The sequence below is a fragment of the Penaeus monodon genome, chromosome 9 (genome assembly GCF_015228065.2).
Source record: "Penaeus monodon isolate SGIC_2016 chromosome 9, NSTDA_Pmon_1, whole genome shotgun sequence".
Lineage (NCBI taxonomy): Eukaryota > Metazoa > Arthropoda > Malacostraca > Decapoda > Penaeidae > Penaeus > Penaeus monodon.
The window spans coordinates 36,625,654-36,638,153 of NC_051394.1; the positions used below are offsets into that span (position 1 = coordinate 36,625,654).

General features: G+C 43.0%; 1 protein-coding gene across 1 annotated transcript in view; it reads right to left on the reverse strand.

The window, feature by feature from the left end:
• Positions 1-8,293, reverse strand: part of LOC119577126 (EF-hand domain-containing protein D2 homolog) — a 26,074-nt gene extending 17,781 nt beyond the window's left edge. Inside the window, exons 1-2 of the mRNA XM_037924814.1 lie at positions 7,845-8,293; positions 6,701-6,851 (exon numbers count right to left, since the gene is read on the reverse strand). Of these exons, the coding sequence (XP_037780742.1) occupies positions 6,701-6,742 (42 nt within the window). The 5' untranslated portion in view covers positions 6,743-6,851; positions 7,845-8,293. The remainder of the gene's footprint in view (positions 1-6,700; positions 6,852-7,844) is intronic.
• Between the last annotated feature and the right edge of the window lie 4,207 nt (positions 8,294-12,500).

Consider the following 12,500-nt stretch of genomic DNA (forward strand, 5'->3'; position numbering starts at 1 on the left):
TAATATATATAAAATAATATATTATAGTATGTGTATATAAAAATTTAATATATATATAAATATATTTTTAATATAGATATGTAGTATGTATGTATGAAATTATAGTATTTTATGTATGTATATGTAGTATGTATGTATGTAGTATGTATGTTGTATATGTATTAGTTTTATGTATGTATATGTATATGTATATGAAATTTTTTAATATTAATAAATAACCCAAACATAATATCCCCCAACACATGCATATGTATATATATAATTTTGATAACTATAAACCATATATAAGACTCAGAAATTACCGGCAGCGAGAGAAGAAAAAGAAAGAGAAACAATGAAAGAAAAGTGCAAGAAAGACTCAAGGTACATTGGAAAAAGGGGGAAAAAAAAAAAAAAAAAAAACATGAAAAAAAAAAAAAGGGGGGGAGGGAAAAAGGAAAAAAAAAAAAGGGTTTTAAAGCACAAAAAACAAAAAAAAAATTTTTGCAAAGGGTTTTAAAAGGGTTTTTTGGGCTTTGTTTTTTCAGGGGAAAATTTTTTTTTATTCCTCCGCAAAACACCCTTTTTTTTTTTACGTTTTTTTTCCCTTTTCCCCAAAAAAAAAAAGGGGGGGGGGGGGAAAAGAGGGGCCCCCCCCCCGGGGGGGGGGGGGGGGGGGGGGGGAAAAAAAAAAAAAAAAAAAAAACCCTTTAAAAACCCCTTAAAAAAAAAAAAAAAAAAAAAAAAAAAAAAAAAAAAAACCCCCCCAATTTTTTTTTGGGGGGAAAAAAAATTTTCCCAAATTTTTTTTTTTTTTTTAAAAAAAAAAAAAAAAAAAAAAAATTTTTTTAAAAAAAGCCCTTTTAAAACACTCTTTTTTTTTCCCTTTTTTCCCCCTTCTTTTTTAAAATCCCCCCTTTTCCCTCTTCTTTTCCCCCCCCCTTTTTCTCTCCCCCTTTTTTTAAATTTTTTTCCCCCCTTTTTCTTCTTCTTTCCCCCTTCCTTTCTCCTTTTCCCCCCCCCTTCCTTTCCCCCTCCCTCTCCCTTCCCCCCCCCCCCCCTCCCCCCCTCCCCTTCCCTTTTCCCCCCCCCCCTTCCCCCTTCTTTTACCCCCCCCTCCCCCTCTCTCCCCCCCCTTCTTTTATCCTTTTCCCCCCTTTTTTTACCCTTTCCCCCCCAACCTCCCTCCCTCCCCTTTTTCTTCCTTCTTCTCCCCCCCTTTTTTCCTCTCTTTTCCCCCCCCTTCTTCTCTCTCTCCTTTCCCCCCCCCTTCTTCCCCTCCCCCCCCCTCCCCCTTTTCCCCCCTCCTTTTTTCTCTTCTCTTCCCCCCTTTCCCCCCCCCCTTCCTCCCTTCTCTCTCTCCTCCTTCTCCTCTCTCTCTCTCTCTCCCCTTCCCCTCCCTCTCCTCTTTTCCCCCTCCCCAAAAATCCCCCTCCTTTTCCTTTTTACTTCCCTAAAATTTTTTTTTTTTCTTTTCCCCCCTTTCCCTCCCCCCCTTTTCCCCCCCCCCTTTCCCTCCCTTTTCTTTTCCTTTTCCCCCCCCCCCCTTTTCCCCCTTTTTTTCTTCTCTCCCTCCCCCCTTTTCCCCCTTTCCCCTTTTTCCCCTTTTTTCCCTCCCTTTTTTCTTCTCCCCTCCCCTCCCTCCCCCCCCCCCCCCCTCCCCCTTTTCCCCCCCTCCCCTTTCCCCTCCTTTCCCCTTTTTTTCCCCCTTTTTCCCCCTTCCCCCCCAAGTTAAACTTTCCAAAGGGTCCCCGGCTTGCCCAATTGGCAAAAAAAAAGGAAAAAAGAAAAAGAATGAGGGAGGGGGGAAGGAATGGGGGGTGAAGGGAAAAGAGATTGAAGGGGGAAGGGGATTTTTTGGAAGGAGTTTTTTTGGGACCCCCCCGGAGAGGAAATTTTTAAAGGGGGGGAAAATGGAAGGGGAAGGGGGCGATGAAGGAAAAGGGGAGTTTTTTTGGGGGGGAAAAAACATGGGGAAAAAGAAGGTTAAAAATAAAGAAGGGAGAAAGAAAAAAAGAAGAACCCAAAAGATCCACCCGGCTTAGCCCAAGTGCAATGCACATACAAGATCAGCAATGTTGCACAAACAGTCAACAAAGATTATGAGGTGACTGGGTGTTCTATCAGCCTAGATCCATCGCATTAGCGGTGTCAAGGCAATACGAGCCTTATTCCCGCCACACGAAAGGACGCTTTTCATTTGTCTCCGCCGAACGTGCTAGCTTTTGACTGTATATGAGCTTTCCCGGGCACGATTTGTTATTAATTCGTTATATATCTGCTCAAGACAACATTCCACTGCACGATACGCTGCAACGGGTATAACGATGCAACGGTTTCAATACGGTTTGGAATTCCTTAAGATGACCGGATAAAAAATCATGGCGACAAGCTATTCAAATTCTTCCGAAGTGTTAATCTATCATACTGCCTTACATGGCGTTATTGAAATCCTGTATCAAAACTAAGAAGTATCCGAAATCAGTCCATCCATCCTGAATTCAATATAACGACCGGACAGAGTACAACCAATCGTTCAATAATTAATAACAGCCCACACTTTACACTTGGCAACAAACACCCTCACAAGTCCGATCTCATCCTAGACATTTTGAGGTGACTAAGTGCACATGGTCAGTTCAACACTTTTTTACTTTCTTACTCTCAAGTCCAGTGGCATTCAGATGCGCTGACGAACTCGGTGGTGTGCAAAGCTTAAAAAGGGGGAGGGGGGGAGGGAGGGAGGGGAGGGGAGGAGGAGGGGAGGGGAGGGGAAGGAGGGAGAGATGGAGGGGAGGGGGGGAAGGAGGGAGAGATGGAGGGGGGGGGAAGGAGGGAGAGATGGAGGGGGGGAGGGGAAGGAGGGAGAGATGGAGGGGGGGAGGGGAAGGAAGAAGGAGGAGAGAGGGGAAAAGGGGAAAGGTAGTGAGTGAGAGAAGAAAGGAAAAGAGGTAGAGGAGAGAGAGAAGGGGGTGAAGATAGAAGGGCGGACAGAGTGGAAAGAGAGGGAAGAAAAGTAGAGAGAAAAAGAGAAAGAAGACAGAAGGAAGAAGGGAATTGGGAGAGAGAGAGAGAGAGAGAGAGAGAGAGAGAGAGAGAGAGAGAGAGAGAGAGAGAAGAGGTGAGAGGGAGGGAGGAAGAGGAATTGGAGAGAAATAGAAAAAGGAGAAAATAGACATGACTACAGAGAAGTCGCAACACCCAATTCCAACGAACGACTCCCGCCGGTACTTGTAAACCACCAGCAGGGGACGACGAATGAACTTCGCCGGGAGAGCTAAACCGTCTCTCGCTTTGCATCGTTACGTAAAATTTAACATACACTCTGGGCGTACGGGGTTAGCAGGTGGGGTAGAGCGGAGGCGAACGTTAATGAAGACGTACACAGCTCAATATTTCTAGCGACGTACAAATCTCACAACTAACGCGACCCGAACCGCCTTCAAAACCCTTGACTCAAGATCTTGCTCACCTTCACCTAATGAATGAGAGTAAGGGAGTTCGCTATAACGGGGTGTTGCCGAGGAAGAGCCAGACTGGTTTCGAACCTTTTCTTTTTCTTCAAATATTTCCCGCGCAAAATCGGGCGCCATTTCTCCGGCGTGACAGGACGGTATCCCCCCAAAAATAATAATTATCGGAGAGAATCACGTCGCAAACTTTAGCATCCGAGAACGCGCGAATGGAAGAAAGAAAGAAACTATTTTCAAAAGAAAGAACACGTACGCAATATTAAAATAAAGTTTAAAAAAAACTATAATAAAAGAGATAAAAGAGCGCGCCGGGTAGAACATAATCCCTCGGTTCTGTGATGAAGGCACGCCACGCCACGCCACACCAGACGCACCCGGATTCAGATTTGGTGAACTGCGCGTATTGAAGGGACTGAGTCGCCCTTTCGTGCATAAAAGGGCGGGCGATTGGGCTGGCGGGCGGAGGTCAGGGGGTGGGCGGGCTGGCGTTACGGATGGGCGTGTGGGCGTGCAGTGGGAGAGGGAGAAACCACAGGAGATCAATTTTCGGAAGCTGCGATGCACGTGTAGTAGGGAGGTTATAGCACTGGTGTTATAAGCACTTTCCGGGTCTCCTTTTTCCTTATGGTCACAAGGGTGGTATGTAATTAAAGAGACTATAAAAAGGTATCTTCACAGCATTTTTAAACTAATAACTGGTGACAAAATGTAGGCGGTGTGTATGTATGTATGTATGTATGTATGTATGTATGTATGTATGTGTGTGTGTGTGTGTGTGTGTGTGTGTGTGTGTGTGTGTTGTGTGTGTGTGTGTGTGTGGTGTGGTGTGTGTGTGTTTTTGTGTGTCTGTATGTGTGTAAGTCTGTATGTGTGTAAGTCTGTATGTGTGTAAGTCTGTATTTGTGTGTGTGTGTAAGTGTGTATGTGTGTAAGTCTGTATGTATGTGTGTGTGTAAGTCTGTATGTATGTTGTGTGTAAGTCTATTTGTGTGTGTGTGTAAGTGTGTGTGTGTAAGTGTGCGTGTGTTAATGTATATATATGCTTATGTATGTATATATGAATGTGTGTGTGTGGGGGTTAATATATATGTATGTATGTATGTATATGTATATATATATGTACGTGTGTGTTAATGTATGTGTATGTACGTGTGTGTTAATATATATGTATGTACGTGTGTGTTAATATATATGTATGTATGTGTGTGTGTGTGTTAATATATATATGTATGTATGTGTGTGTGTGTGTTAATATATATATGTATATCTATATATATATATTGTTGTGTGTGTGTGTGTGTGTGTGTGTGTGTGTGTGTGTGTGTGTGTGTGTGTGTGTGTGGAGAGAGAGAGAGAGAGAGGAGAGAGAGAGAGAGAGAGGGAGAGAGAGAGAGAGAGAGAGAGATAGAGATAGAGATAGAGAGATAGAGATAGAGATAGAGAGAGAGAGAGCGTAAGCTTGTGTGTGTCCGTCCGTCCCTTCCTCTCTTTATAGGCCTACATATAAACGGCCTTTCCTGGCAGAGACCAACAAAAACTCCACCACGTATATCTTGACTAGACCGGACCGATTCCTTATCCGCTTTATAATAAATCACGAGGGAGATCTAAAAGCTTTCTTTGTAACAATATAGGTCAATTTTCGTTCGATTTCGCCTGATCACCGATACGCTCAATGGTAGTAGGCGAGAGATCAGTGGTGGAGATCCTTACATTTACGTATCAACTTGTACATATATATAGACACCTACAAATACATGTATGAATTCACATATATATTAATATATACATATGTATGTATCGCTCACGAGCACATGCAAACGCGGCAGGTCGGTCGGTCTCTCTCTCTCTCTCTCTCTCACACAGAGACATAGACACAGACAGACACAGACAGTCTCACACTCACGCAGTCTCACACTCACATCTATGTAAAGGTTAAGTCAATACCGCAATACGTATGGAATGTTTATGAACATCTATTTTTCCACTTCCCTTTAAATAAAATGAGGCTCTCTTTTTATCAATGATAAAAACTCTTCCCGTGACGCAGTATCTTATAATAAAAATGACAAACCAAAAATAACTAATATGTACTTTATATTGTTCTGGCGTTACGATATTTCCTTCCATACGTCGAGAATGTAGGATCTTTACCAACCATTTCCTTTCGAAAAAGAAAAAAAAAAATCCCAAACCAAGTTCTAGGCAGCCACTCACAACTGCTTTCCTTTAAACATGGAAATCACAAATCGGCTTCAGGCTGCATTCACATTCCTATTGAAGGCCTGCGTTGCATGACGAGCAGCTTCCACGCACAAAAGCATCTTTCTCAATCTATAAGCTCTTTTCCCCACAAGTTCTTTTATTCGTATGAACTCATTTCTTTTATTTATATATCGAATATTACTTGCACTGATCGACAGGGGTATATTTTCTTGCCACTCAAACAACCACACTTCCTATGGCGTTAGATCATTATCCATTACTTGCGTAAATTCTTTTTACGTCACGGAAATATATATTTTTTAAATCACACCAGAACAATGACACAAAAGAAAGGAAGGAAACTCATTCATGTAAAAAAAAAAAAAAAAAAACACTATTTAGAGGCACTTTCCTTTAAAATGACGCATATCTTTCCATGCTATGTTATCGATACAACGTACTGATTAAGATATCAGTATAATACATTACACAGCTGTGCGTCGTAAGAAAAGTTTGCAGAATTGCCCTCTACACCGGTACTGCGGTATCCTTAGATCCTGCAGGAAAAGAGGAAATAAATCGGCCCTGGCACGGAGCCAAAGGAATCGCCTGCAGATGAAGTGTCGTTCAGTGACATCCGAAGTCTACATATTCCCAGCCTCTCTGCAGCTCCTCATTACATCACCAAATATTTCCTCGTGCACCGGAGCCACAACCGCAAAACTAGTGACGAGACATAATAGCCTAAAAATAAACGCTGTTCTTCATTCCTTAAAGCTGACCTGGTCACCGGTTACTACGACTGATGGGGAAATATTAGACGTGTCAGCATATATGTCTGTTCCATAAGACACATAAAAGCATATACGGTCCTCAGAACAGCTTTAGATCGATAACCCCCCTCCCCCCTTTTAATGAGATTATACGGAAATATCCTTACACGATCACTACCTCCCCAACCCCCTACAAACAGATACCGCCTCTCAATCTTCCACATCGAATAAATCTGTCTTGTTTACACCGCGCACTTAGTTAAGACTTACCTTGGCGATGTCCAATAAGGTCGCAAGTTTGGCATCCCCCATGATGCTGGGTAGAAAGACAGGTGTGGGAACTAATCGATGTTGCTTGCAGAGGTCTCGTCGCTCGCCGGTTACCACTGGAAGCGACACTTGTAAAGGCGCTCGCACAACACTGGCGGGTGAGAGAGGACGGAGGCTTTAGAGAGAGTTATGGTGGGCGGAAGAGTAAGGGAGAGGGAGAGGGGGAGGGAGAGAGAGAGGGGGAGGGAGAGAGAGAGGGGGGAGGGAGAGAGAGAGGGGGGAGGGAGAGAGAGAGGGGGGAGGGAGAGAGAGAGGGGGGAGGGAGAGAGAGAGGGGAGGAGGAGAGAGAGGGGGGAGGGAGAGAGAGAGGGGGGGAGGGAGAGAGATAGGGGAGGAGGGAGAGAGATAGGGGGAAGGAAGAGAAAAAGAGAGAAAGAGAGAAAGGGAAAGAAAGAGAGAGAAAAAGAGAAAGAAAGAGAGAGAGAGAGAATAAGAGAAAGTGAGAATAAAAGAAAGAGAAAGAGAAAGAGAGAGAGAGAGAATAAGAGAAAGTGAGAATAAAAGAAAGAGAAAGAGAAAGAGAAAGAGAGAGAGAGAGAGAGAGATAGAGAGAAAGAGAGAAAGAGAGAAAGAGAGAAAGAGAGAAAGAGAGAAAGAGAGAGAGATCAAACACACACACACACACACACACACACACACACACACACACACACACACACACACACACACACACACACACACACACACACACACACACACACACACAGAGAGAGAGAGAGAGAGAGAGAGAGAGAGAGAGAGAGAGAGAGAGAGAGAGAGAGAGAGAGAGAGAGAGAGAGAGAGAGAGAGAGAGAGGGGGGGGGGGGGCGCTGCTACCCCTCTCGCTGGCAGAGCTTTACGTCGATCCAGAGAGGTTAGAGAGGAGCAACAGCGGCAGCCTTTCACCCAAGTCACCGAATAACAAATTCTACACAAACACCAAAAAAACATGACTGCTCTAGTATGCCTCCATGAACGTGATGATTGTCAGAGAGAGTTGCGTCCCTCACTCGCAAGCGTGCCTTAATAATAAAAAAATAACATATCACGAAACACAAATACACTTAAAACGAAATAAAGAGCTAGCGAGTTCCTCCGCCCTCACCTGTCTGCCTCGGTTCTCCTACAGGTGGCACACAGTGACTCGTCGATAACTGGGCAGCAGTAGAAGTCGAATTGAAAGAGGCAGAAAGAGTACGTATTCACACTCCAGAGTCCGTATTCACACTCGACGGTCGATCCTGGCACACGGTCCTCGCTCGCTCTCGCCACTGCCGCACCTCCGCCTGTCGCGCCCGCTGCTCCCAGACTGAGCGCCGCCCGTATCTCGTATCAGTCTAAATACTTAAGCTCTTATTATGAAAATCGCTTTGGCGCCAGGTGCTTCCTCGATAAAAACGCGTCCTCTGGGTATTCGCAATGTGTGCAAGAGTTAATATCGTGTGTCAGGTTATAGAGAGTTGTACGGATTAATGGTTTTAACGAGGTTGTGCCCCACCCCGGACACAGGCTCTGCGCAGGCGTGTGTCTGTGCACCCAGCTGGATGTGGCGTAAACTACATGAACTATGACACGACCCATTGAGCCATCCGTTCACCACCACTTGTCATAAATGTCACAGAAAAATACTATTCAATATTCACAACATCAATTACTCAGTAAAGGAAGTGGTTTCGCCATCAGTGCTTACCCATATAGATTAAGACCAATAATACGATTTTAGGCAACTCAAGTACATCATTAGCTCCAATAGCACTCAAAACAGAATGAAATAAACTGCTCGTTTGCAGGTAACGCCTGCCGAAGGAGGCTGGCAGCGGTGCGCCGCGTACTCGGGACAAACCCATTCACCTCTCAAATCGACGCTGCTGAGGCGCTTTCTCGGCCAAAACTCTATTGATCTAACCCCTTTTTCCTTCTCAGAACACCTGACACTGACCAGTCGTGGGAATGCATTATCTTACTAACAGGGCCATTCAGTCTATAGAGACGAAAGTCCCCTGAATCCACGAAGGATGTTTGCTGGCTGGCCTGATGACGTCACCGCAGTCCTCGGTGACCTTTATCCCGACGGCGGCCGATGCCACGAGACGCGCTGACCAGTCCGGCCGAGGCGTGTGCTTGGGCATCCGTGAGTCAAGTTATTAGATGTAAAACAGAAGGTCACTGCCAAGGCAAATGTTCTTAATGTTTATTGAGGTTAGACGACGTGCGGGGAAGCATGAGTTATTCAAAATTAGATGACTTGAATTGTCTTTTTAGTTACTGAAGGGAAATCTTTCATTTTATAAGACCCAAAAAGCAACGTTTTCCCAAAACAACTTGTTTCCTGTTGGCCCTTCCTTGCGTTACTAAAATAGGCTGTGCAGAAGTTTACTAAGTTTTTAGCATTAAGTTAACACGGCAGTCATAACAAGATACTATTACTACATGAACTTCAATAGCGATGAAAGATTCTTCTGCAAAACAAAAAGCAGATTTATCGACCGGCAGTGAAAGCGCAGAAGTAAAATGGTTAACCTTGGCGAATCCAGGACTACCTACACAACTACACAATAGGCCATGGAAGTCGGGAGCTCCAAAATGTCAGGATGTGGCAGGACCTTAAATACTGAACGGGTAAATATGAATAGAAGTCCATGATTGCTCTAGCCTTTGTGTGTGGCAGCCCGGCGTGGTGGGTTAGATGGTCCAATTAGGTAAACTCTATCTGGCCCCTTTTAATGTTATTGTTGTTGCTGTAGTAAATTTGTTTGTTTATTGAGTTAATATTGTCATACGAGTTGGATTTTTACCATGATTGCTGTGAAATAATTGTTTTACTGAATTCTCATCTGTAAGGTAATCATTTTTTTTTTTTTTTATAATTGTTTCATAAATATCTTATATGAATGTTCATTTTTCACTTGACATTTTCATTCACAGATGTAGTCTATAAGCATGTTGCGATTTCTGTCATTAGCCACTAAATTAAAGCAACGATTAATGCAATAAACGTATTTTGACGAACCTTAAGGGATCCAGTGTATAAATAGGACTTAAACACCAATCCCTTATGATAATCCTTAACCTACTGTGATTAAAGTTTATTATGCAAGGGAGTTCAGAATTAAATTGATTTGTTACTCGTGCAACCAATCGCTAATCGTATTTAATTCTGACAGCCCTGTTGATGTTACGTGACAATAGGATTGGATCGGATTAACTACAGACTCTGAAAATAGAAATGATCCTTTGTTAGTGTTATGCGTTTAAGCGGGGTTGAGTGCCAGTGTTATTTTTAGGTTAAATTTACTAATGTTATTATAATTTCATGTTGTAGAGTTCGTTCAGTGTATATACTTATTTATTCACGTTTAATCAATGGAACTGTCTGATGTACTACGATAAAGGATTAGAGGTAGCGAGAGAGCCTGGGGAAGGAAGAAAACGGTTCGGAGAGAAAGAGTATTAGGGACTGCATAGGAGGAATCCAATCCCTTTTAAATCTTAATCCTCTCATGGACTCCATTTGGAAGCTCATGATTTGTTATGTATATTGAATCGAGATGCTACAGTTAGTTTTGGGCGTTGCATTAGCATTGATAAGAGATAAAGATTAATTAGTCATGGAATACAAGTAGAGGATTATATACTCAATTAATCAGTTAGGTTTCATTTTGTATGACGAAAGATAGTTGGAAATTTGAAAAAGAGAGACAGACAGACAGACAGACAGACAAGACAGAGAAATATCAAGACAGAGACAGATAAATCGACAGACAAACAGACAAAGAGAGACCAGAACAGTGGTGCAAAGCAAAAAAATGGTTTGGTGGATAGGCAAACAGAAATAAACAGACGGACGAACAGGACAAAACAGAAACAATTAAATACATACATACAGACAGGGATACTAGTGGTAAGGACGATAAGGGAGATAAGGAGAAAAAAAACGATAGAGAGAGGAAAAAATAACTTAAAATGACTGAGAGAAAATGCGACGACCGGATGAGACATCATAAAAAGCATACTAAAAATAAATCGTTTGTCAAAAATCAACAAGGGAGGAAGTCTACCTTATTTCATACCGACAGAGGGCATGTGCTGGTGAAATGGGGGGGGGGGGTGAGATAGAGAGGAACCCAGTGAAAAGATACGGGATTTTCGCCCTTACTGAACGGAAATCTGCGTCTGTTAATAACCGTGAACTCTCGTGAAGTCTTGGCTCCCAGCTCTCCCTTCACCGCTCCCTCTGATTTTTTTGGTAAATGCTACTCTATGACTATTATTTCCCCCACGTAACGTTATTTTATATGTATATATTTTAGCGGATTATATTTTAATGGGGGCGAACAGGGAAGGTGGTGGCACCCGTAGGTAGGTAGGTGTAGATATATAAAAGGTAGATAAACCGAGAAATAGGACATAGAGAGGAATATATTTACAAGAGAAAGATAAGTTGTTATACAGATATGGAAGGAGATAGCGTGATTAACGTATGATTAAACAAACTGATAGGATGGTCCATATTAGATAGATAGATAAATTACGAGGAAATTTATTTGCATAAACATATTTGCACATGGTTTCTGTGGGTCCTAATGACACACAGACAGACAGACAAACAGACAGACAACGGACCAGCAGGGACAGTGGCAGAGAGGCAAAGCATACAGAGAGGGAAGGATTATATAAAAAAAATATCGACACCAGAAAATGAACTTCAAGGGGGATGAGTGTGAGTGTGTGTGAGTATGAGTATAGGTGTGAGTGTGTCTGTGAGTATGTGAGTATTGGTTTAAGAGTGAAAGTGTTTATAAGTATGAGTGTATGAGTGTGAACATGAGTGTGAGTGAATGGTAGCATGAGCATGATTATGAGTGTGAGTGGAGTGAGAAGAATAATGTGTGTGGATGATTGTGAGCATGAGCATGAGGAGATGAGTGTGAGCATGCTTATAAGTGTGAGTGAGTATGAACATGATCTTGAGTGAATGAGCATGATCATGAGCATGAGTGAATGTGAACATGAATATGAGTGTGAATGAATGTGAGCATTAGTATGAGTGAATGTGAACATGAGAACGAGTGTGAGTGAGTATGAGTGTGCAATCCCGAGCAAATGCACGATGAGAGTGGACAGAACCTGACGTGCGTGTGCGAGCAGGTGACAGGTACGGGGGTTGGCTCAGGTGAGGGGAGGAGGGGGAGGGAGGGGGCACTACTCCGTCACATGTCAGCGCCGCGGTGACAGTGAGCTGACTAACTCAAAATTTTCGCTGACTAGGCTAATTCTCGCTATGCTATGTTCATCTTTATATCTCTTTTTTAGATATATATTTTGCGTCTCGACTTTTATAAATATCCATTTCTTTTTTTTATCTAGTTTTATTTTCCTTTTTTTTATTTCACTTTTTACTTCTATAAATATCCATTTTTTTTTAGATGTATTGATGTGTTTTGTGATGATAGGAGGGTCTTATTTCTTCACTATTTTTCTTCCTATGAAAATGTGCGTAAGTCTATTTTCTCAAAAATTTTCGTTCGAGTTTCTGCAACTTTTCCCTTTCTGTTTCCACCGCATTCGCTTTGCACGGCTGTAGTTTGTCATTTCGTCGCAGTTACCGGTAGCGACTATTCCCACCCCCACCCCCCACCCCTCTTGCCAACCCCCTTATCACCCCTTATCCCCATCCCCCTTGTCACTCTCTTTTCCCTATCCTCACCCTTCTTCTCCCTCTCCTCCTCCCTTCCTGTTAAGTCCTTTTGCCTATCCTCAC